Below are 23,069 nucleotides of genomic sequence, written 5' to 3' on the forward strand. Positions count from 1 at the left end.
GTGTGCTTGCACTGGAGAGCACGTGCACGTGTCTAGATGAGGTCTAGCTTGACACAGCAAACCGTGTTTACTGCCCGTCTTAAACTGGGCGGTAGGCGGTTCTAATGAAGTCCCAGTGAGCACCCAGATGGTCCAGTGTGCTCTGACCCTGACCAGACTGTCCTGCTTTATCCCCACGTCTTCATCAGCTCATCTTCATCAAATGTAAATGGTCATGTTGGAGTTTTTGGTGAAGCTCCACGTTGGTCTCCCGGGTCGGAGCTGCTGGTTGATCCAAACCAGATGTGATGGTTGCGTTGGTTTGAATTCGTGACCCCGCGCTGTAAAACAGGCAGCCACGCATAAATATTTTACACGCAGGAACACGTGACGCGGCCACGAAAAGTCGCCGGTTTCAGCCGTGACACATATTTGTTGCGCCGGTTTTATATCGGGTGGTCTATAAACATGGCGGTTCCCCGTTGGCAGAAGCCAAAAGACTGACCGCACCAATTAGGTCGCATTGGAGAAGGTTTGTGTTTATACTTGAGAAATATGGGATGTGGGATTGTTGGACCTTAGAGCGTTCTCCTGTAGGTCGCTACGCTTCCCTCTGGTTCCTTTCAGAACAGTTTAGCTGCTGATGACATCAGATTGGTGCATTTTAAAACGCGCCCCACAAATATTCCTCTTCTGGAAACAAACTAGCAAAGATTACACCTGTTCTGCTGTTAATATAGCTGATAACAGAACACACTTTTAGCTAGTTTTAGCTATATTGAGTGTTGTTATTGTTCAACATGTAATAGTAATAATGGTAGTAATAAAATTGGTGGCTAAATTGGTGCTTTATAAATCAAATCGAGTTTTGAACACGCGCCTGTTTTTGTCATTAAGTTTTCTTTGCTACACTTCCTGTTCAATTGCTATTTAACGGCTCAAGACAAAACATAACCAGAATTACGTTTTATTATTATCATAAAATGTATTAAGTGCATGAACGGACATAGAGCATTTTATTTTCCGAGGTTTTGCGGCTGCGTGGCTGCAGATCATGCTGTAACAAATGAGCATTAGACTAGACTAAGGGAATATTGTCTCACTCTCTCTAAAAATAAATGCTGCACACTTGATTAATGCAAAAATGAGCCGTGTCAAACTATATCATTGTTCAACGCTTCACTTTATAGGGCGATGCAGTCGAGAACGAGTCTGTTTTTGAAGCTTCATGTGATTGTAGAATGCTTTTTTTGTCCAAACTTCTGGAGAAGGAATACAGAAATACAGATATTGATGAGCCCAAAGGCACGGCCAGCTTTTCTCCTTCACATTTTTATTAGGTGTTAAAATACACTGGATAAAAGGTAAACAGTGTATTTATGATGAAGTTCTGTTCCGGAAAGAGTCTGAAACCCAAAAAGCAGCACGGCCGGAGCTCTGTTGCTTTTTAAAGATGGAATTGGGACGAATCAGAAAGTACTTGCTGGAATTCAGAGCAGAACGGATCAGTTGTGGTCCGTCGTTGGGCCTGACAACAGTACCGGGATCCCATCAAACTGTTATATATAGAGCCACATGCTTTACAGGTCCCTTCTTCACCCTGGACCTGCCTTTGGTTGCTTTTAGGAGTCTATAAATCTGTGAAAGTGCATTTAAAGGAGCCGATCTAAGCTCTCGGCCAGCAACGCGCACGAGCACAGCGCACTGAACGACCTCCGCTCTCCTGATCACCATCGCTGAGCCAGCCGTCCCTCCGCAGTTTCCTGAAATATCAACTCGTAATCAGGATTTAATGGAGTCTGGCTGGTGTCCAGTTGCAGGTTTGCGCTCAGGCAGCATGAAGAGACGGAGAGATTTGGATAAACACAGCTGTGGGAAAACAATAGCTCCTCATGAGCAGACATGTGCAGCGGCACTAAACATGGCCTCCGCAGGGACGCCGCACAGTCCCGCCCCTCCGTGTGGTCTTTCACGCTCTCTATTTTAATAAAGGACATCATAAAAACAGCTTTACACCCCGCGCTCTTATGCTTTTCCACTTTCTTTGCCATATGCTCTTGTTTTATTCTACTACTGACTGACTTCCTTATTCATTTTCTGACTTTTTTTTATCTGTTTATTTATGTTGATTCCGTTATGTTCTCCTTTCTTGTCACCTTTCTTGGTTTTGCTTTCCTTTCCTTCCCTAAACCATTTCTTCCTTTTTTAAACAGTGTGATTCATAGAAGTCTTACTTTTAAAGGAAACTGAAAGTTTGTCTTTTGTGGTCGAGAGTGTTGGGCAGGAATCAGGATCCGTCCCGTAAGAACCATTTATCTGATCCGTGCGCTCCACCTTTGTTCGATATATGTCAAGGTTTTTAAGTTGTCGATGTCACTGTCATCCCCTCGCCGCCTATGTCATTACTGTTCCCCCACCCGTACCCCCAATCTACCCACCCACCATTATAGCGATTAAGGTATGCTTAGTTGGCCCCTGAACCCCCTTTGAGGATCAGGTTCCATGGTAACCTGGCCCGTCTCCACGGTTTCCCAGTCCGTCTCCGGAGGAATGTGGCATTTCCCGCTCTTTTGTCAAGCCATATTTTGAATGGTGCTGCGCTGCCAGATTGAGTTGCACTCGCATTTCATAACCTGTGTGTACGTGCGTGTGTGTGTGTGTGTGTGGGGGGGGGGGGGTTCAAGTAATTGTTTTGGCTGTCAAAGCGGGGTCTGTGCTGAGTCTTGGACTGATACTGGAGGGAGGAGCTGCTTTTTCAGGGTGTCACGTTCCACTGCAGTTGCCCTGATTCAGGATTTTGTTTGCGTGTAAATGTGTGCACGTCTGTCAGGGGGGAGGAGTGTGTTCACAGGTGGTGCTGTGGGACGTCCATGGGCATTTCCAAACAGACAGTGACACAGCGTCCCTATAAAAATGAAAATAGAAGCCAACAGAGGACACTGGTTTCTCCGGCCCAGCCTGTTGTCTGCAACTGCTTGATTCACAGATGGTGTGTGTGTGTGTGTGTGTGTGTGTGTGTGTGTGTGTTTGATTTAGGACAGTCATGACAAGCACCGTTTTAGTTTTTAGTCTGTGAAGTAATAAAAGTTTGAGGTTTACACATAAAAATGAGAAGATTCGTCATTCAAGAAGCATGAAAAAAGGATCACAGCAGTGTTTGATGCTGTCTGTCCCACTCTAACGTCGCATTAACCCGCTGTTAACGCCAAAACGTCTAATTGAGAATGGCTTCATGTGGAGACTTCCTGCTCTGGGGTAAATTTAAACGCCCTCGCGGCCTCTCCTGGAGGACTTCCTGCTGAGTACATGGAGGTTAGCATGGTTAGCTTTACCTTTAGAAGGCGCGTGGCAGCGGTGGTGTTCAGGGCAGCCTTTTAGTCTATTGATGTAACATTATTGTTGGCAGGTTTGGAAGTTGGTGCCCTCCGTCGGGATGCGCTGTCCATTCTTATGACCTCGGAGCTTGTCGACTCCAGGAAGACCCCCTCCAGTTCCCTGGGACCTGGCAGCACCCAGTACCTTCTCAGCCTGGCCCGGGTGGCTCTGAGCGCCAGCGTGGAAATCCCAGAGCTGTGGGGGAACCCTGAGCTTCCGGGCCAGCTCCTGCAGCATCTCCTAGCGTGCCCGGACTACGAGGTGCGAGAGCTCACGCTGGAGCAGGTTCTGAAGAGGCTGCTGGAGGAGGAGGAGGATGTGAGGAGGCCCGAGTGGCTGGACAAGACCACCCAGTCTCATCTGACCAGCTTGGCTCTTTGTGAGACACACCCACGGTGTCTGGCCAAGGTGAGAACACACTCACACACACACACACGTACAGACACGCCCTGCCCGATAGGATGGAGTTCACTGTCGAGGTTTGTGTCTGCTTGTTTTATAGGTGTGTTTGTGAGCTACTCCTGCTTGACTCTTTCCTCTTTCTGCCACTTGCACCTGGTCCTTTTACTTTGGAAGCATCGCTTCTCATTGTGATGGCAGATAAGCCGAGTTTTATACGTAGAAATGAGCTCCCCTGTTTGGTGGAGCTCATGGCTGCGTCTGTACGTGCGCTCCAGCAGATGTTTCCTCTTCTTTGCTCCTTAACGGGCCAGCCGTTAATGTTTAGAGCCTCCCCTGCACCAAGGACGCCCTGACCCAGCAGGTCTGTTGCCATAGGTTACCGTGGACTCGGATGAAACATTTTGGGGGAGGAATAGCGGGACAGGCGTTACAGGCCAATGCTGTAATATGCAACCCTTGCTTCGTGCACCATGATAGTGACGAGAGCAAATGAATAGAGAATATAAAACGGGTGATAATCATCAATCATCGGGCCCCTCTGGCATCGTCTCCTGCCTCTGAACCGCGTGTAACAAACTTCATGTTCTGTATATAATGGATGAAGCCATCTGTCACCCTCGCGCAGTATCAAGCAACAAAAACGGATTTACACTTATTCCTTTTATAATTCAGATGTAGGATGTACGGTGCTGCTGATTTTCTGCTCCCTGGATTCATTTGCTACAACGCTGACGGTGTAGCCAGAGAGGGGGCGGAGCCTGTTACTCGACGAGCACGTGGGTGATGTTTTACAGAGAAATCACAGTCCTAGCAGATGAACTCCCAGATCACAACAGCTGGTTTGTTTCTAGAAGTCTGGACATGGTCCATATGGTTGTTTGTGCACATCTTCAGGGTTTGTGGAATACTCACTGTGATCTTAAGGACATTTTCTCCAAGTGCTACGTCTAAACAACAGCAAATAAAGCTTAAAAATATGAATGTGAGCAAAGTCTTTCCGGTAAGAATTTGGTCATGGAGTTCCAGAAATGAGACTCTGAGTGTGGAATTAAAATTCCTGCAGCCGCCCCAAAATTAGCGATTCGGCCCACTGCTCAGCGTCTCACGGTCCTCTGTTGACGTCCGTCCAGGACAATGTGGAATCTGGTCAACAAACAACAACGCACAATTTTGGCAGTGGAAATATAAACGCTCTGAGATCCCAAACACGCTCCCCAACACGTGATCGTGTCCATATTATATGCTTTAATAATCACTATTATCCTCATGTTAGTAACAATAAGAAGCTCTTTTCTAAAAGAGTCAAGTTCAACATTTAAAAAGAACCCATCTAATCCCATTCCTTATGCGTTCTAATTCCAGAATTTCCAGAAAATAGAGAAATCGATCCTTTATTTTGTGTGTGCGTGCGTGTGTTCGCGCAGGGCGGGCGTCGCCGTGTATTGGCATGTTCCAGCGCTGCGTTTTCGAGCGACGGTGTATATTTTAGTTTGAGGGGAGTGCAGAGTGTTGCAGGACAGGAGCTCATTAAAGTAGCTTGTAAAAGTCTGAAGCGGCGGAGCAGCGCGGAGCAGCTGGGATGGACGGGGAAGTGAAAACAGTCTAGCTTTTTCTGCCCTGAACCAGTGGAGACGAAAAGGTTAAACAAGACTGGCCAGATGTAAGGTCAAAGGTCAGGACTGACCCCACAGGAGCCTCGTTTTAAGGCTCTAAAAGAGAAATAATCATCATTCAGATGAGCAATAGTAATGTTCTTTAAACAGGCCTCAATATAAGAAGGTGCTGCAGGTCTGTAACCATGGTTACGCTGGGTACGTGGAGGAGCTGACCGTGGTGGAAATACCTCAAGGAGCCACCTCAGAGTAGGCTTTGACCATCATTTTGTGTCTGTCTTCTCGTAGGTGCTCACGGTGCTGTCGGTGCTGCTCCGCACCTCTGAACTCCAGTGGAGCGACAGCGTCAGGACTCTGTCCCAGGAGGAGGCCCTGCTGCACCTTCTCGCTCTGGCTGAGAAGTCCTCGCACAGGTCAGAGAGCCGAAGCCACCTGATCGCCACTGTCACTCCAAAGGCCTCTCAGGTGTTGCGGTTCAGTTAAACGCAGCTTTAAACGTGTTCAGGATGAGATGTTTTTGTCTTGGGAGATGTTCCTCAGCTCCTCCAGGTTTGGTTCTTGACAGTTAAGGTTGTTGGGGCAGCAAATAGACCTCACAAGCCTAAATAACAAGCTATTTGAAGTATAGACGCAAGTGTAACAAAGTGCATTCAAATGTGATCGTTGATGGCGATGGAGAGTGGAGAGAAGCTTCCTGGTGCTTCCTGGTGCGGGACGCTTCACCTGGGCTCATTTCACCACCAGGCTGAGAATCAATGCAAACTTGGAGCTTATTGCCGCCCCCTCTGGGCCATGAGAACATTTTTCCCCACACCTGTCACCTTCAGGTGTCTCTTTTTCAGAGTTTACAAGGGCTGCATGGATCTCGGACCACCTCTTCCCACACAGCGATGCTGTCCTGCTGTGTTCTGCTGTGTCCTGCTGTGTTCTGCTGTGTTCTGCTGTGTTCTGCTGTGTTCTGCTGTGTTCTGCTGTGTTCTGCTGTGTTCTGCTGTGTCCTGCTGTGTTCTGCTGTGAGCGACAGCGGCACACACCTCCATTGCTGTACTTTTCTTACGCTGACAAGAGAATACAGGCTCGAATAAAGATTGGATTACAAAGACTTTGGGCCCTGTAAAGCCTTTTCCTGGCCACCGTCTCTAGACCGGGGGGATCTACTTTCCCTTGGAGCAGCCCAAGGGTTGTGATTAGAGCGGGGGAGGGGTGAGATTGGGTTGCCGGCCGCCCCTGTTTGCTGTGAAATTGAATGGCTCTTGGACTATTGTGATCCATATTGCAGGAGTGAGTACCAGCACACTTCTTTTGTGGATTTGAAATCAATACCGTTGAGCGACGCGGGCGCCGTTGGGGGCGTCGGAGGGCCTAATGTGGAAAGTTTCAGGTTGACCACTTCACCACAGATTAAAGGGCAGGTCCATATCTTATCGAGGTCGGTTCCCGAAGAACGGTGTTTCTAAGCTGGTGTCGTGGTTGTGTGTTGCAGTGAGGAGCTGAGCTGCGCCGCTCTGACGCTGGTCTCCCAGCTGGTGGTGAACCAGCTCGCCACCTCTCAGGTAAGGACCCGTGGGGTAGCGCAACCCCGCCTGTCTTAAAATGACATTTCCGTTGAATATTTGGCTGTTTCCAGGGCGACGCTGCAGTCGCTGGCTTACGTAGGTGGGGGGAGCTGGTGTGTTCGTGCTGCGGCGAGGAGCGGCCCTGCGAGGTCAAACTGGCGACCGCCAAGGTGCTGGTCAGCTGCACAGGAAGTGTGTTGAGCAGCCCTCAGCTGCCACTGGGTGAGTGTCGGGGACGTACCTGCCATCAAAAGCGGCGCCGAGGTTCGGTTTTAAAGGCGCCGTCTCCGTGTGCGACAGGTCTGCCCGCCACGCTGTCTTTGTGGAGGAGCCTGTTCACGCTGCTGCAGGACGAGGACCAGGACGTCCGCGCCGCCGCCGCCGACTTCATCTCCACGCCGGCGTCTCCTCTCAGCGCAGGTACGCACGGAACGGTGAGACATCCACAGCAAAGGTCATTCAATTCGATTCCTTTTTTGTTTTTTTTCGTCCTCGCACACAAGTCTGAGGGTTCAAAGCCGCCGCCGCCGGCCGCCACGGTGCCACTTCCGCTCCCCACGCCGCTCACTTCCTGTGTTTTCCACAGCCTTCTTTAGGAGCCACCCTTATTGTGTCTGTTAGCACCGATAGTATCTGGCAGCGTAACACAAGAGTGAAAACATGTCCTCAAATGTCTCCTAGCAACACTGTTTGTGGCCTTAAGAGCAGAGTCATGGGGGAAGACTCAACAGCAGGACGATCACTTCAGCTTCTTTTTCTGACCACATTTTTTTTATCACTTCTGTGTTTACCGAAAAACTAAAGTTTTCCTCTCAAGCAAGAGTGTGTTTGAAGATATAATGTCCCCCGGAAACCCGGTTAAAAGTGTTTTGAAAGCAGCATTGTGTATGTTATCCATACGTGTTTATGTATGTTTAGCTCGACGGGGTCAGATAAGCTAGCAGCTAACAGCTAGATGGGATCTGAACAGCTGCCTGAAGATGGAAAGATAGAAGAGAGCACAATGGGCATAATTGAAGTCCTTCTGTGTCATCTACCTTGCTGGGATTAGACTTGTGTGAGGCTCCAATCCGTGAATTCTTCTTCACAGCAATGGCGAGAAGAATTGAGATTAGGAGCTGATCGATTCTGCCTGAAAGGATCCTGGAAAAGAGAGTTGGAACCTTCCTGGAAGTAGCAGCAACTGATGATTGTGACTGTAAAGAGGCAAAACTTCCAGATGGAAAATGTCATTTTTCTGCCTTAAACACTTAAGTGGTGTTTCTAAAATTAAACACAGGAAAAGTGAGGACATTTTAGGACTTGGCCAGCGTCGGCATGTGATGAAGTCACCACGACCGCTCTTCTCAAAGAGAACATTTTTCAGAGTTCAGCTGCATTTTGCCAGCAAATGACCCGAGCGAGCCTCAGCTGGAGTTTGTCTCCGATGAAAAGACTTTCAGCCCTTTTCCTTTCTCCTGATACAGCAGGTGCATGTTCAGGTGATCACCTGCTTCAGGTGGTCTACGCCATGATAATTACGGCCCTGCTCTTTCTGGTCTTTCATCACATTTGGCTCAAATATCCGTTTGTTCTCAAGGACAAAAGCTAAAGCTACTGTAGCCTTTCTCACACCTTTTACTCACATTCCAGTTCCATCCCGTTCTCTGCTCGTGCAACAGGAAAGAACGGCCTCAGTTCAAAACTATTTAATCAAACTTTAAAGACCATCTGCTGCATAACGGGAACATTAAATTATCGTCTTATTGTCCACTTTTGTCCCCGTCCTGTGGTTTTCATTTGTCACGTGTGACTCAGAACCCACTCAACCAGCCGCTCCCTCCTTAAAGTTCTGGAACCGGCCGAGACGAATCAGACGGCGAGATGCTCGGGTGTCGTGATGTTCTGGGGAAATAAACAAAGACGGTGTGAAGAGGAGCTTTCATTGCTGTGACATTACACTATCTTTGTGTTGAAGAAGCTAATGATACTGTGTGTGTGTTTTTCCCGTCCCCTCCCAGCCTGTGTGTGTGTGTGTGTGTGTGTGTGTGTGTGTGTGTGTGTGAGTGTGTGTGTGTTTTACGACTGCCGTTGCAGAGTCAAGTGTCTGAGGTGTTAGCAGTTTCAGATGGAGTTGACGACTTCTGAGCCTTTGATATGGACGACAGGCAGAGATGTGAGAACAGAGCGGGAGAGACTCACAAAAGCATCACCTGCTAATGGCACGGGGGGTGTGTGTGTGTGTGTGTGTGTGTTGGGGGGGGGGCAGTTTAAAAGATGTTTTTTTGGAGTAAATTGCATCACAGGCTCGTCAATCAAAGCGAAGCTACAAAACTGCTACAAGCTCAAAGAAAGCAAGTTTGCCTCGGCTACATTTGGCTCTTCTTGCCTGAGCTGTGAACTACATGGAGCCATTGTCTGGGACAGGAAGAGCTAAAGTAATTTAACCCCCCCCCAACCAGCATCAACACCACCACCCACCAAAAATGCCTCTCCGCTAATTAGGTTTGACAGCAGACAGACAGACAGACATCAGTTCATTGTGAGTCTGAATGTCATAGTTCCTGGCTCCCCTTGCTCTTGCTTTACATATGTGTGTGTGTGTAAATATATATATATATGCACACACACACATTATACCTCTAGGTTTCTGTCCTGTTTTTGTGGTCCAGTTAAAGAATGCAGCCTCACATTCCAGCATGTTTTCCTGCCATTTTCAGTGAACCATTATCAACGCAGAGTAACCCAATTTGCTCACACACACACACACACACACACACACACACACACAGACACACAGTTCATTCATTTACAGTGGATGACGCAGATGAATGGAGGTAAATGAGCTAAGGCATCGGTCCCATTTTAGCGCCCCAGTCTCTCCACCATTAAAGCCAGTTCCCACTGGAGGAGGCCAGTCCCTCGGAGCAGAGGCAGGGAACCACGGAGGGAGGCGTTGCCCTGATCAGCAACACCGACGTGCAGCGAGATGTTCCAAACCCGCTCACTTCCTCCTCATCTTTGGGCCAAACTCGGTGGCATCGGGACAGTTTTCAATGCTGATGTTGCCTCTAAAGACAGGGAAGCGATTCAGTTAGATCAGATATATATTTAAAGTAAAAGCCCAACTTTTTAAATCAGGAATCACTTTTTTTCATCAAATCTGTTACTGGACATTGAGACAGCCAATCACACGCTGACCGAGTTAGCAGCGAATGCTTCAAGTGTTCCCAAACAGTCAGGATCCAATATGATTTCCTGTTATTCAAATTCAGGTTTCCTGTTGCTGTCTCCATCCCAGTGTCTTGTGTCCCTCACCAGAGGACGCCGGGGCTATAAAACGTGTGTTTTGATTTGACACCCCACACCCCCCCCCCCCCCCCACACTTCCTGGTGTCTTGGCTCCACTGTAGCGTCTGAACAACTTGTTCTCTGATTCCTGTGTGAGCGAGGAGGAATGCTCGTTCACGCTGATGGACTGGATCTTCTCTGGGCGCAGGCTGGGACCTGCAGCAGATGTGTGCGCTCCCGTTAAGATAAAAGTCCAGATCAGCGTTCCCAGAGCAGCAACTATCCACAGGAAGACAGAAGGGAATACCAAGATGACTCCTGTTAGCATCCTTAGCTAGTAGAAGCAACATGCTAACGTGTTGAAGTTGCACAGATCTGTGACCGTGAGCGTGTACTGGTCCAAAAGCCTCCTTTGCTGATCCAGAGGAGACTGAGAGCCTTGACAGGAATGTCAGAACCATGGAAACGGAGAATTCTGCCTTCCAGGATGGAACTGGAAGGCAGCATAGAATAGATAGGACAGCTGTCACCTCGCGTGGTGGGAAACTTGCTCCTCCAAGTAGATGTATCCAGATGTTGGTGCATTTCTACAGATATTTGTGTCATTTTGGTCTTCACGGCCTTCGGGCTGATGCTCCGAGTGTAGAAGCGCTGCCTTCATGGACCTTCTGCAAGTTCCAGCCTCCAGTGGTACAGCTGAATTAATCAATTCTGCATGTTGCTGGATTATCATTGGAAACAGTAACGAGGGGAGCGTGGACAGTGTTACTTCACTGTCCTGACAGCCCCTGTAGCCTCCTCCTGGTCTGGGGTTTTGCACTTTTTGGGCGATTCTGGTTCTTCTAGCCAACGTGAAGCTGGATCAACGCTGGTTTCTTTTCAGCTGATCTGCACCAATCGCTGATTCCGTGTTTTCAAGGGTGCCTTCCATGACCGCGGGGATCTGGGCCTTCCCGAAACGGTTTCCCTGTGAAGGAATCTTCTCCGTCTCGGGCGGCAGATCTTTGTCCAGTTCCGAGAAAAACAGTTCCTTTTCCTGCTGCAATAGAATTTCGACCAAGGCTAAAAATCCTCCTTGGGTTTAAAAATAAACCTGCTCTGAAGCAGAATGGAGCCTCTGTTACACTGTTTCCAGGAGCAGGACAAGGTTAAGTTTTTCCCTTACTTTCTTCCCAACAGACGACGAGCGTGCCAGGGAGGGTGTGCTGCTGGATGCCAACTGCACACACACACCCACGCGCGGACGCGTGCACGTGCACGCGCACGCGCACAAGCAGGCCCTCTCCCATTCACTAACTGCCGCTGATATTGTATTTGCAGAGATTTTTCTTTTCTGTGTGAACTCATCGAGTCCTCGGACGCAAACAGCCGTCCTTCCTGTTGAAAGCTGTGCCAAAACACACACCCACACACACAGTGCGCACGTAACTGCAATGCCAGTAATGGCGTGAAAGACTATCCCCTTGAGAAAAGGAACATTTTGCGGCAGAAAGCTCAGGGAGGCAAATCGCGTTAAGCGATGTGTGAAACCTCTGTAGAGAAGCAGATAAATTGAATGCAGCTAAGATTTCCCATTATGTCCCGATTATGGGGGCTGTAAAGACTCCACTTCAGAGGCAGAGCTGTCCCATAGAGAGGCCACACTTGGGAAAGAAAGGAATTTGTCACTCAAGCTCCTAAAGTCTTAAATCTCTTCTAATGCGGTGCAATCAGCAGCCTCTAATGTTCACCACCTAGCTCATGCTCCAATTTTACACCTTTTCTCTCAAGAGGAAAAACAATCTGTGTTCCCAACACTCGCAGTGGGTGTGTGTGTGTGTTTTCTACTGTGTGTGTGCTGATGGGTGTCCTCGGTGGTTGTGCTCTGAAGCCTTTTGAAGTGTGGGGTGTTATCTGGGCGTCAGCTGTGGCGCTGATGGTCAAGGTGGGGGAACAAGGGTCCCACAGAGCCAGAGAGTGTCTGAGGGGACAACTGGGGCCGTCAAATGGAGTTTCCGTGTCTGGATGAGGGCTTTTCTCTGGCTGTTCGTGAAGCAGCAGCAGCCATTTCACGGTTCAGTTCTTTACTGCCACATAAGTCTCAGTTTTCCTCATTTCGGAGAGTTGATTAACAGGAGATATTCGCTCAAACGCCAAATAAATTGTTGGACCGCTGCAATTTGTGTGGGAAAAGAGTTCCTGTTTTTGCACTGCGGCGTCTCCCGTGTAAACGCGTCCGTGCACGCTCGCGGGGGCTGATCCCGTCCTCTGGATAACGCTACGGCGTTCCTGTACTGTGTGTATTCCCGTTGATGGTGTGTACTCCAGAGCTTCTTTCTGTCCTGGGTTGCTGCAGGTGTCCCCGTGTGTCCTCCAGCAGCTCTCCAATCAGGGGTGGGACTCCTGTGTCACCTGTTGCAGCAGTGGGGGCAGGTACCAGCCGGCGCCGTGGCTCTGGCCCAGTGGCTGCTGGGAGACGGCGACGCCGCCCGCGAAGCCGCTGCGGACGAAGCTCCCGGCCTGGTGAGAGTCACAGACACACTTTGATCACTTCTTAGCAAGAATTAGCCTCTAATAAGCCACACGCGGGGCCGACGTCAGCAGGTTTAAAAGCGAACCTCTGAAGGAAGGAACGCTACTAAAGAGACGGTTTAACGGGGGGGCAGAGGTAGCTGCTCTGACTTCCAGAGGAAGCGCATTCCTCGGTTGCAGAGCCGTTGCAGCAAACATCCTCCAACCTTCTGTCTCGGGCCTTACGGTGGGAACTGAGGCAGCATCTGGTCCACAGATCCGAAGGCCCCTGCACCCGGAGCGGAGCGTTCGTGGACTCTTCCACGCGGGCTTTATGGCCGTCTGACAGACGCCAAGATGTTATTTATGGAGCGTTTGGTGAAGGTCTCAAATGAATCCACAAAAATGGAAATTAAGGAAGAAAAAGGAGGAAACAAAATGTCGTTGTTTGGTTCACGTCATGTTCTGATTGTAGGTCCTCTTGTGAGCACCGAGCTCAGACCCGGAGCCACGGGCGAACCGGTTGTGCCACCAGTGACAGGAAGCACCAAATTGTGGTGAAACGGACCCGAGTGGCTGCAGTTGGACCGGCGTTGTGGCTGTTTGCTCAGGCTGCAGCTGTCTCTTTACTGGGTCGCTTCTCCTCACATCCGGGTTGTAAAACAATTTAACGGGTCGTCTTCTGTCTCATTTGGTGCAGGATGAAGAGGACTTCCTGTTTGAGAAGGGGGACCTGAACCTGTGGGCCGAGCCGGTCCAGTGGGTCAAACTGCTTCATGGACACCTCGGCTCCCTCGTGGAGACCTTGAGCCAGGATTCAGGAGGAGCGGGTCCAGAACTGGAGCAGCAGGTTCGTACGTTGACCTGTCAGGCTGAAGCCAAGGTGCTGAGCTCCCAGCAGGCCCTGGACTCCCTTCCAGAGCTGCCCCAGTTCTCCTGCACCATGGAGCACAGCCGGCTGCTGCTGCGGCACCAGAGGGCCTCTCTGACTCTGGATGTGCTGAAGAGGCTCCGGCAGACGAGGTGACACGTTTGGCCGTTAAAAAAAACAGAAAAACGTCTTTTTATTGAAGGGAAAATTGATATAAGTGTTGTCCTCCTGATTTTAAACGTTCTTTGATACCTTTTAAGCCTGTGTGTGTGTGTGTGTGTGAGACATGTTCCATCATGTGATCATCTCCATCATGACCCGCAGCCATTAATGAGATCTCGGACTTTGAAGGGAGCGAATACGGGCACAGATAAACGTTTGTGTTTTTAATTTGATTAAAGTGGTGACAATAAATGAAAGTAATGCTTCGCTCTGGGCCTCTTGTTGTCCTTTCGCTCGCACGTCACCCTTGAAATCGTAAAAATAGACACTGGCCACATCGACGGTATCGAGCGGTAACAATAATTGGGGGGGGGGGGGAAACCAACACTGGACGCTCTGTTTTCTTATCAGCGGAGAAACGTCACACGGCCGCCTTCAACAGCGTCAGCATTGAGCCGCTCCACGTCTCGCAGGGATTTAAGGTCGCAACAAAACAACTCGCCGCCTAAAGCGCCTGGCTCTGATTTCAATGGTGCGTCTGTGCCCTCTTTTATGACCCCCGAGTGTCTTCACCAGACGTTATGAAGTGTTGTTCCCCTGTGATATTTAAACGAGGGCAGGATTCTCCCCGTCCCGCTTCCTTCTACGTTGGCGGCTTCGGCAATGACGGCGGCACAATGGAGCTCTGTCTCCTGCGTGGTTTCGCGCTGCCCCCTCAGACAGCTGTGTTCGCCATGTTCCCTCTTACAGTAAAAACTGATGTCATGTTTTGGAACGGCTCGACACCCCCGGTGAAAACAGCTGTCTGACGGGGAGGGGAGCGGATCCTGCAGGGGAGGATGAGTTCTCAGGAGCCCGTCCTTCACATCCAACTATTTGCCAGAACTTGTAAGGCGCAGGTCGTCTTGGGGCAGCCCTCCGCCTAATTTCAGGGTTGGCGGTAATAGATTCCCAACGCTTATGTCACTTGTTTTTTAGCTGTTGCGTCTCTTTTTTTTTCCTTTTCCTGCTTTTCCAGCCAAGCTATTGAACCCTGTCCTAAAGGGAAAACTGAATTTATAACCACGCTCCCAATTATAATATCTACCAGTGTCAAAGAAACCGGCAATTTCTGGCGACGTGGGTTTTCACACCCTCCGACCGAAATATCTGCCTCCGACATAGAACCGAGGCCGCATGTCTGCCAAACGCTGCCCTTTTTTTTCCCCTCCGCTGTGGCTTTTTAAACTTGAAATAGCTCCAAAAACAAAAGTGGAGTATTTTGACATTTTCGTGTGAACGTTCTAGTGTCCCGGGAAGGTTACGTCACGCCCAAACGGGCAGCTTGCTGCAACTTGAATGCCCTGTTAGGATTACAAATAAAGGTTTGTGGTGAAGGTGGATGCTTCCGTGTGGAAGGAGGGAACGTTTCACCCGGATTAGGAATGAATTCGGCACTATTATGGTCGGCGAGGAGGCCTGGTTGGCGTTGCAAGTTTGGTTCCATTTGCGCACAGCAGGGGGCAGCTGAGTCTCCCGGTCAGTTCCCGCGCTGGCCACACGGGGGAGCTGTTGCTCCGCAGCAGCGCGACCACATTCCTGGACAGAACAGCAGAAAAGTCGAAGCGGGACATGGAAGTGCTTCAAAAGTCTAAAGGGGAATGTATCCTCGGTGCGTTTAAATGACGTTTATTTGCTCGGGGAGACTTTAATGCGAAGTTTGAAAACGACACAAAAGTAGGTCGCGTGAAGGCGACACGGTGGCTTTTTCCACGCGGGGCTGCTTGAAGAGGCTGTGGAAGCTGATTATGCAACCGACGAGGACTAAAAATTGTGCTGCACTCTGCCTGGACTCTCGACTCATACTTGCGGTCTCGCTCATCCACAGGGAGCCAGAGGGAGAGGCGGTTTCCTTCCATTACAAATACATGTCAGCCTCCAAGTGCGGCACAGGCTGGGGGGGGGGGGTGTCATTGCCAGTGCAGCTCCCCGACTTTTTCAAGCAACTTGCATAACTAATGCTTGTAGAGCCCCCCCACATCAAAAAAAGACTTCACAAAACTGTGATTAACATAGAATGAAACTCAGAGGGGTGTGAGGAGGGGGGAGGGCTGGGGTTAGATTTCAAGGCGTGGTGTTAAAGAATAGACGGGCCAACCCGGTGAATGGATGTGTGTGTGTGTGCGTGCGCGCGCGCGCGTGTGTGAGGGGAGGGGATGGGGAGGGAGGCGGCTCCTCGCTAAAGTTTGCGCCGACCTGAGTTCGCTCCTCCCCGGCCAGCGTCGAGGTTTATATCCATGCAGACAAACGGGAGCGCACAGTGAAGCTCTCTGGCTCGGCGCTTCTGCAGGGGAGGAAATCAAAGCCACTCGACCAACTCGCCCCTCCAACTTCCGAAGCCAGCGCGGACTTTTAAAGCCACTTCTTTCCCAGCTAAAACCAGTCGTGGCACCAGCCATTCAGGGATCCTGGTCGGTCCTCCATGAAAGAGGGAACGCGACAGAACATTTGGGGAAACGACATGTCCGCAACCGTCTTGTCCGCTTTCTACGACATGGACTTGCTATACAAGGTAAAAACTTTGACGCGGATCGTAGTTGTAGTTGAACTACGGACCCGGATGAATGCTTCACCTGCAACAAGTTGTAGAAGAAAATGTCTTGAATGTGTTACTAATGCTGTGTTGTTTTGTTTTTCGAACCCTTCTGCAGCAAGATAAGATGAACATGAACGCGCTGCACATCAACAGCATGCTGGACAAGAAAGCAGTGGGGGCCCCAGTCACGACCCCGTGCTCCGGGGGATCCTTCGCGCCGGGATTTTTCCGTCGAAACTCCGCCAGCAACGTGGAGGCGATGAGCAACGGCAACAAATACACGATGGGCTCGTACAGCAGCCTGAAGGAGAACACGGGCAACAGCAACAGCAGCAGCGCCGCCACGGCCCTCATGAACAAGGAGAACAAGTTCCGCGACCGCGCGTACAGCGAGAGCGGCGAGCGGGCGGCGCTGCAGCAGAAACACGGCTCCCAGATCAACTCGACCCGCTACAAGACCGAGCTGTGCCGGCCCTTCGAGGAGAGCGGGTCGTGCAAGTACGGGGAGAAATGCCAGTTCGCTCACGGCTTCCACGAGTTACGGAGCTTGTCGCGCCACCCCAAGTACAAAACGGAGCCCTGTCGCACCTTCCACACCATCGGCTTCTGCCCGTACGGCCCCCGGTGTCACTTTATCCACAACGCCGACGAGCGCCGCCCCGCTCCGCCCTCGAACGCCAACGTGCAGGCGGGCGACGCCAAGTCCGCCCGGGAGCTGTGCGGTTACGGCCACATGGAGGTCCTGCAGCCGCCGCCGCAGCAGCTCGGCTACACCCAGAGAGACAGACCAAAGCTTCACCACAGCCTCAGCTTCTCCGGCTTCTCCACCCACCACGGCCTGGAGTCGCCGCTGCTCGACAGCCCCACGTCGAGGACCCCGCCGCCGCCCGCCACCGGCTCCTGCACCTCCGCCTCCAGCTTCTACGACGACGTGCTCTCTCCCAACTCCCTGTCGTGCATCAACGGTGCCTTCTCCTTCCCCACGCAGGACCTAAAAGCCTTACTGGCCCCCCTCGCCGTGCACACCCCCAGCGGGTACGCCAACAACCACTCCCCCGGCGCCTACTACGGGAACCTGCAGAGCGGCGTGTGCCCGCCGTCCCCCCCCGCCTACAACATCAGCCATTTGCAGGCGCTGCGCTGCCTCAACGAGTCGCCGGTGTTCGAGCCCCCCCCCAGCCCGCCGGACTCTCTCTCCGACCGGGAGAGCTATGCGAGCGGGTCCCTCAGCTCTTCCGGGAGCCTCAGCGGCTCCGAGTCCCCGAGTCTGGACGCTGGAAGACGGTTGCCAATCTTCAGCAGGCTGTCGATTTCTGACGATTGATCGCGTCGGTTTTAATGCGGATATGTGGACCGGTGAAGCGCGGGGGGGGGTGTCATTGAGTGAGCCCCCCCCACACCCCCAACCCCGGCCTTGTTTCAGCAGCACCCCGTTGAAGTGCCTTTGAGCAAAGACATTGAATCCCAAGCAGCTCTGGTGGGTGCTATCCCGACTCTAACCTCCCTGGTGGTGGGAGGGGGGGGGGCAACAGACGAGAATAACACCCGCAGGGATCCGATTAAAGTGTCCTTGACCTGACATTAGTTAAGGGTTTGTGGGGGGGGGGTTGTATGTAATATAGCTGTATGAAAATTTAGATTTAGAACAGAAGGCATTCCAGCAGTGCCTTGCCAAGGGCTCACGGCAGCCCCATCCCTCTTTGCTCTATCAGGCGAGCCACACTTTGTCCCGGGAGTCGACGTGTGGGCGACAGGACTTTAGTAGAAGAGACTCTTTAGTGGTTTCCAGATTTCCTCCCATCCTGCCAAGAATATGCCTTGACTCAAAGTAATATTTTTTTTCCTTATCAAAGTGCTTTTTTTTTCTCTCTTCTCTTTTTTCAAAAGTTTTTTTCTTCTTCTCTGAAAGCTTCAACCTCCATTCCAGATTCTCACAGCGCCACCCAGTGGTTTATTTGGTTAGTCCAGCTTGTTCTTTGGTTAAAAAGCACTCTTGTGTTGGGTTTGTTTGGGGAAATCACTGCTGATGGTTAAATCTATTTTTTTAGCTGTTTTTGAGTGATTTGCATAGCTGTTCATAACTGGCTATGGACTATTTAACTTATTTATTATCTTGTGAAAAAGTATAGGCTACATTGGTAAATTGTGTCCATACTGTATTTATCAAGTATGATGAAGCAATAGATCTATATTCTTTTATGTTTAAATTATGATCGCCATTATTAATCTGCATAAAGTGGAGTGTATGTTCTTTTCACAGTAATATATATATATTTTCTCTTTTTGTAACTTCACTTAGTTATTTTTATTGTAAATGAGTAAAAATCTTAATTTAAAAGAACGTATGTGATATTTATTTCATTAATTTTGTTTCCTTGTTTACGTTTATTAAAAAAAAACGTTTGCGTGATTGCTGTTTGCTTCTGAGGTTGTCAGTCCTTGTAGAAGGTTTTTTTTTTTTTTTTTAAATTAGGATCCCTGTTTAGATATACCTGTAGAATGTATAGAAATGTGGCTGTACAGACCGTCCAAACCGTACTTTTTGTGGCTGATCTAGATTTTCAAACTTTCAGCAACAAGAAAAAAAAACCCAAGTCAGCAGTAAATTAACCAAAAAGTATTTTTATTTTATTTTTTTCCTGTTTGCACGAGGTCACACTGTGATTCCAGCCACGTGCTAAAGAATGTAGCAATCCCTCGTACCCCAGTATTATTGTGTAGTGCCTATGGGGTTCTCCATCTTGACATGCCTTAAAAATTAACCAAATAAAGTATTTTTCCTACATTTTTATACAGGTTGAACTGAATGTAGTGTTGGATTCTGATTTTTTTTTCTTTCCTTTTGTTCGAGGTTGTTACCACTCAGACACTCTGGTAGAAACAACAACCGTAACCTTTCTAAATCCCCATTCCTATTTTGTTTTAAGCTTTCTCCTTTTTTTTTTTTGGTTTTGTTTTTAATATTGAAATTTAGTCTTGAGTTTGCTGGACAGGGAGGTGGATGAACATGTTTAGTTTGTACATAGTAGGTACAGGGGGATGCGCACTATGTACTTTTGACTACTTTTTCAGAAGTAAAGCTTTTTGAATGTAACGTAAAAATGGACGAAAAGACAACAAGAGTTGTGATATTTGGGGAGTCGGTTCACTACAAATCAAGTGTGGGAATGTTAAGTTTGTACTGTACATTTTTTGTAGTTCTCCCAATAAAATCATTTAGAAAATTTAAAAAAACAAACAAAGAAGCTCGTGATTTGAGTGTAACTTTCGACATCTGTCGGTCATTTTCAGCACGCATCAAATGACCACAATCCTGAAAGATTTATGCTGCCAACATCTTCCAAGCACATCAAAGTGGTTCCCAACTACAACACTGGTATCGATGTATCGTTCTGTTCAGTCTGTCGCTGAGTTCTCCCTTAAATGCAGCCCAGATATTCCAGAATAAACCATCAAACTCTTACATAATCCTCAAACTGTGTGATGAGCCTCCATCTGAAGAATGAGGCCTGGAATCTTGGGATGGAAAACTGGACGAGCCCAGATTCCATGCGCTGGTGCCCCCCCCTCTCCTTAAGAAAACTGTCTGTGGACTATTAGTGGAGCTACTTTACAAACGCAGTCGCCTGGTTTCGTCCGCAGGTCCGACTCCTCTAGGGAGTCACAGGATGAAACTGGAGGGTCATAAGACAACATAAACAGCTTCTCTACACATGTGTTCTCATTATACTGTTTTTTTTGGGGGGGGTTTCTTCTTCATTTTGGCTAGACGAGGGACGAGAGTTCAGCTTTAACAACAATTATAGGGTGAAATGACCCCGTTTGTGTTGCTGATGTCTGTCCAACTCTGATGCTTCCGCTGCTACGACAATGTTGAAGAACCCGAATGCATCACGCCTTCCTTCTATTATACACGTTTTACACACACACACCTGGGAAACGAGGCATCTGTTGGATTATAAAGGTATTTTCAGTGGAGGCAATTAAAAGTTCTTTGTGTTTGTACTTGAATTAATGGTGTTCAGACAAACCAGCGGTGATTGTGTCAGAAGAGTAACGGAGCACGAGGCGTCCACCCATCACTGATTAACTGTGCAGCTGTAAATGTGTTTCTACTTCGAATCACAGAAAATTCGCTGTGTGGCCGAACGCGCTGCCCCCGATCGGCCTGGCGTATTCAGTCTAGACCGAACAGCCCTGGCCTACATTTCAGAGCAAAGCCGCCTCTGGTGTGGTGCCTTCTTGAAAAGGAATTCTTTTTCCTTGTAGTTATCAGTGGTACCAAAAGCATTAAGAAAATGGGCCCAGGAGTCATGCGGTGCCTGGAGTTCACACCAAGATAAGGGAGGCTGATAAGAGCTCAGGAAAATATTTACTGTGTCCTCAGGATTTCATAATGAAGTGTTTATCAGAGCAAAGCCAAAGGGCTGCAAAATGTGCCGGATCCTGCCAAATAGATGTGTGTGTGTGTGTGTGTGTAAAAGAGGGGACAGCATGTAGCGAATCACAGATACACAGATCCACATTATAGCTGATTGAGTATAACCACTCACACTCCAATGTTCAATATAAGGTTGTGTGTGTGTGTGTGTGTGTGTGTGTGTGTGTGTGTGTGTGTGTGTGTGTGTTCTGGTTAATGCATTTCAAGCCTCTACAATGAAAGGAAACACTCTCTGACTTGTGATTAGGGCAGGAAGAGTCCCACTTCCTGGCCCACCACCCATTTCCACCTCTTCTTCGTCCTGCTGTTTTTCCTCCTCCTCTGAGCAGGCGGCTTCTAGGAGTTGCTATTTGTGTTCCCCGGCTGCGCTGGGAAGCACCGTTCGTCCTGGTATTGTTTTGGCATGCAAAGCCCAAACCAGGGGTCAAATAGTAAGGGCCCATGTGTGGACAGGCTCCTTTGGGCTACGCAAGGCTGGTGGCAGTTTGCCAAATAAGAAACCGTAACGTCCAGACTCGAGTTAAAGTCTGCTAAGATCTTAACACACAGTTTCCTACAGCTTTTAGGGTTCGCGCAGTTATTATGTAGACGATTACGTCCATTCATGCCTGGCTCTCCTCCAGGAATGGTTGAGTCTCGTGGTGAAGGGCAACAGCATGGGATCATGGGAACTAGGGCCTCCTTTGTAAGTGTCCCAGTGTGTGTGAATGTGTGTGTGAAAGCTGGATCTCTTTCACTTCCTCTAATGCTCAGTGAGACCCTCTGGGGCAGCTCTTGTCCAGGAGACTCACTGTTACTCCAGAAGGCAACACGCGGTATTACGAGGGAAAAAAGTGTCGATTTTAGCTCCTGAGGATTGCTTTCTTCTGCCACCCATCAGGTTCCATAAAGTACCATAAGTTTCCATAAGTTTGTTGTTGTTGTTTATGTCAAGAACATGTTTGCAGGGTTCCCCAGAACAAAGGAGGTGACTGTGGTTTAATGAGCTGCCCAACACATCCCATCCTCCTCAGGAGAAGTTTGAGGTGGTTCAGCCACTAGTTGGGATGCCTGTGGACGAGGGGGGGTGGGGGGGGGGGGGATAATCTCATATCTGTAGATGGGGACAGGATGGGCGGGGCTTTATATTTTTAATGTAGCATCCTGACAACTGCTTTCTTACTACAAACAGAAGTACAACCATCTGACTCCAGAAGTCCACCTGCTTATGTGTTTATTGTCCATTTTTCTGTATTTCATAATCATTTTCACTAGTCGAATAAATACTTCTAATCATTAGATCGTTTTGATTCCCTTCAGAACGATTTCTGACGGGAAGTCACGGCTCACGTTAGCCTTTTCCGCCGCCGAACAGCCAGCATCAGTTTTCGAGAGGCTGTTCTGGCTGGGGCGACCTCCTGCGCTGCCACCAGGGAAGCCGCTCCGCTGAATGTCCGGCTGTTTGGCCCAGTTTGAAGCCTGCTGACGGGCAGGAGAGGTGGGAGGGCTTGGCTGAGGTCTGACACATTTGGCCTTCCCTGGTCCACCGTGTTTTTCTCTCCGCAACGCCTGCCGAGCTGTAAATATTTACAGTGCATCTTCTCAGAGGCAGGAGTGTTTACCGCCTCGGTGTGTGTGTGTGTGTGTGTGTGTGAAAGAGAGACGCGATGCTTCTTTTGGTCGTGGCAGGGCTGAACCCTCCCTTCGCTGGCTCGGATGGGCCACTTCCCTTTGGTTTGGGTACAGTCGACCAGCACTGGCCCTTGTTCAGCTCTGAGGAATGTTCACACCTCGCTCCACATTCTCTAACCGTGGCCAAAGGAAAAGATAAGATTGCCCCAAAAGCCGCGGCGCTCATAAAACATGTTGTCTTTACCCTCTGCCCAGTGTAAGTACCATGAGGGACTGTTCAACGACTGATATCGTGCTGTTCAGAAACCGGGAATGGTTGATCCAATCCAATTCCTCTATATCAGAGGCCATAATAATCTTGTTTGCTCTGTCTTTGGAGTCCAGGACAGACTCACAGAACCCGATAAGACAGAGATAAGACAGTCAGGTAGTGAACCTCATAGGTCCATGTATGAGTAATCATTACAAGAATTGGGGTTATTAAGAAGAGACATTCACGGACGACGCTCCTTCGCTGTAACGTCTGGAGATTACTGGAATGTCACCGGATGTCACCGTGCCAACTGGGATGGACGTGAACTGGGGATTTCGACAGATTTCGTTAAGGCGTTGCCGTAAAAGTGCAACAAAGCTTCGTAGTTTTCGAGCAACAAGGAAGAGAAAGGTGGTCTGGAAGCCTCGTCAGTAAATATCCCGTCGGCTTCCAACTGTGGAAAAACGTTGA

At 49.3% G+C, this 23,069-nt stretch overlaps 2 protein-coding genes across 5 annotated transcripts in view; both read left to right on the forward strand.

Annotated features, from left to right (window-relative positions):
* Window positions 1-13,987, forward strand: part of thada (THADA armadillo repeat containing) — a 51,704-nt gene extending 37,717 nt beyond the window's left edge. For 3 of the 4 annotated variants that reach the window (XM_029834693.1, XM_029834694.1, XM_029834695.1), the window contains 7 exons: window positions 3,386-3,762; window positions 5,658-5,782; window positions 6,853-6,922; window positions 6,997-7,147; window positions 7,226-7,345; window positions 12,531-12,697; window positions 13,386-13,987. In XM_029834693.1, the coding sequence (XP_029690553.1) occupies window positions 3,386-3,762; window positions 5,658-5,782; window positions 6,853-6,922; window positions 6,997-7,147; window positions 7,226-7,345; window positions 12,531-12,697; window positions 13,386-13,712 (1,337 nt within the window). In that variant the 3' untranslated portion in view covers window positions 13,713-13,987. Of the gene's footprint in view, window positions 1-3,385; window positions 3,763-5,657; window positions 5,783-6,852; window positions 6,923-6,996; window positions 7,148-7,225; window positions 7,360-12,530; window positions 12,698-13,385 lie in introns of all 4 variants that reach the window. The other variant, XM_029834696.1, reaches the window with a different exon arrangement.
* Window positions 13,988-15,980: 1,993 nt separating this feature from the next.
* Window positions 15,981-19,538, forward strand: zfp36l2 (zinc finger protein 36, C3H type-like 2). Its single transcript, XM_003963615.3, has 2 exons — window positions 15,981-16,269; window positions 16,409-19,538. Exons 1-2 carry the CDS (start codon window positions 16,180-16,182, stop codon window positions 17,615-17,617), a joined length of 1,299 nt encoding a protein of 432 aa, XP_003963664.2. The 5' UTR covers window positions 15,981-16,179; the 3' UTR covers window positions 17,618-19,538.
* Window positions 19,539-23,069: the final 3,531 nt, after the last annotated feature.

Source organism: Takifugu rubripes, chromosome 4, assembly GCF_901000725.2.
Source record: "Takifugu rubripes chromosome 4, fTakRub1.2, whole genome shotgun sequence".
Lineage (NCBI taxonomy): Eukaryota > Metazoa > Chordata > Actinopteri > Tetraodontiformes > Tetraodontidae > Takifugu > Takifugu rubripes.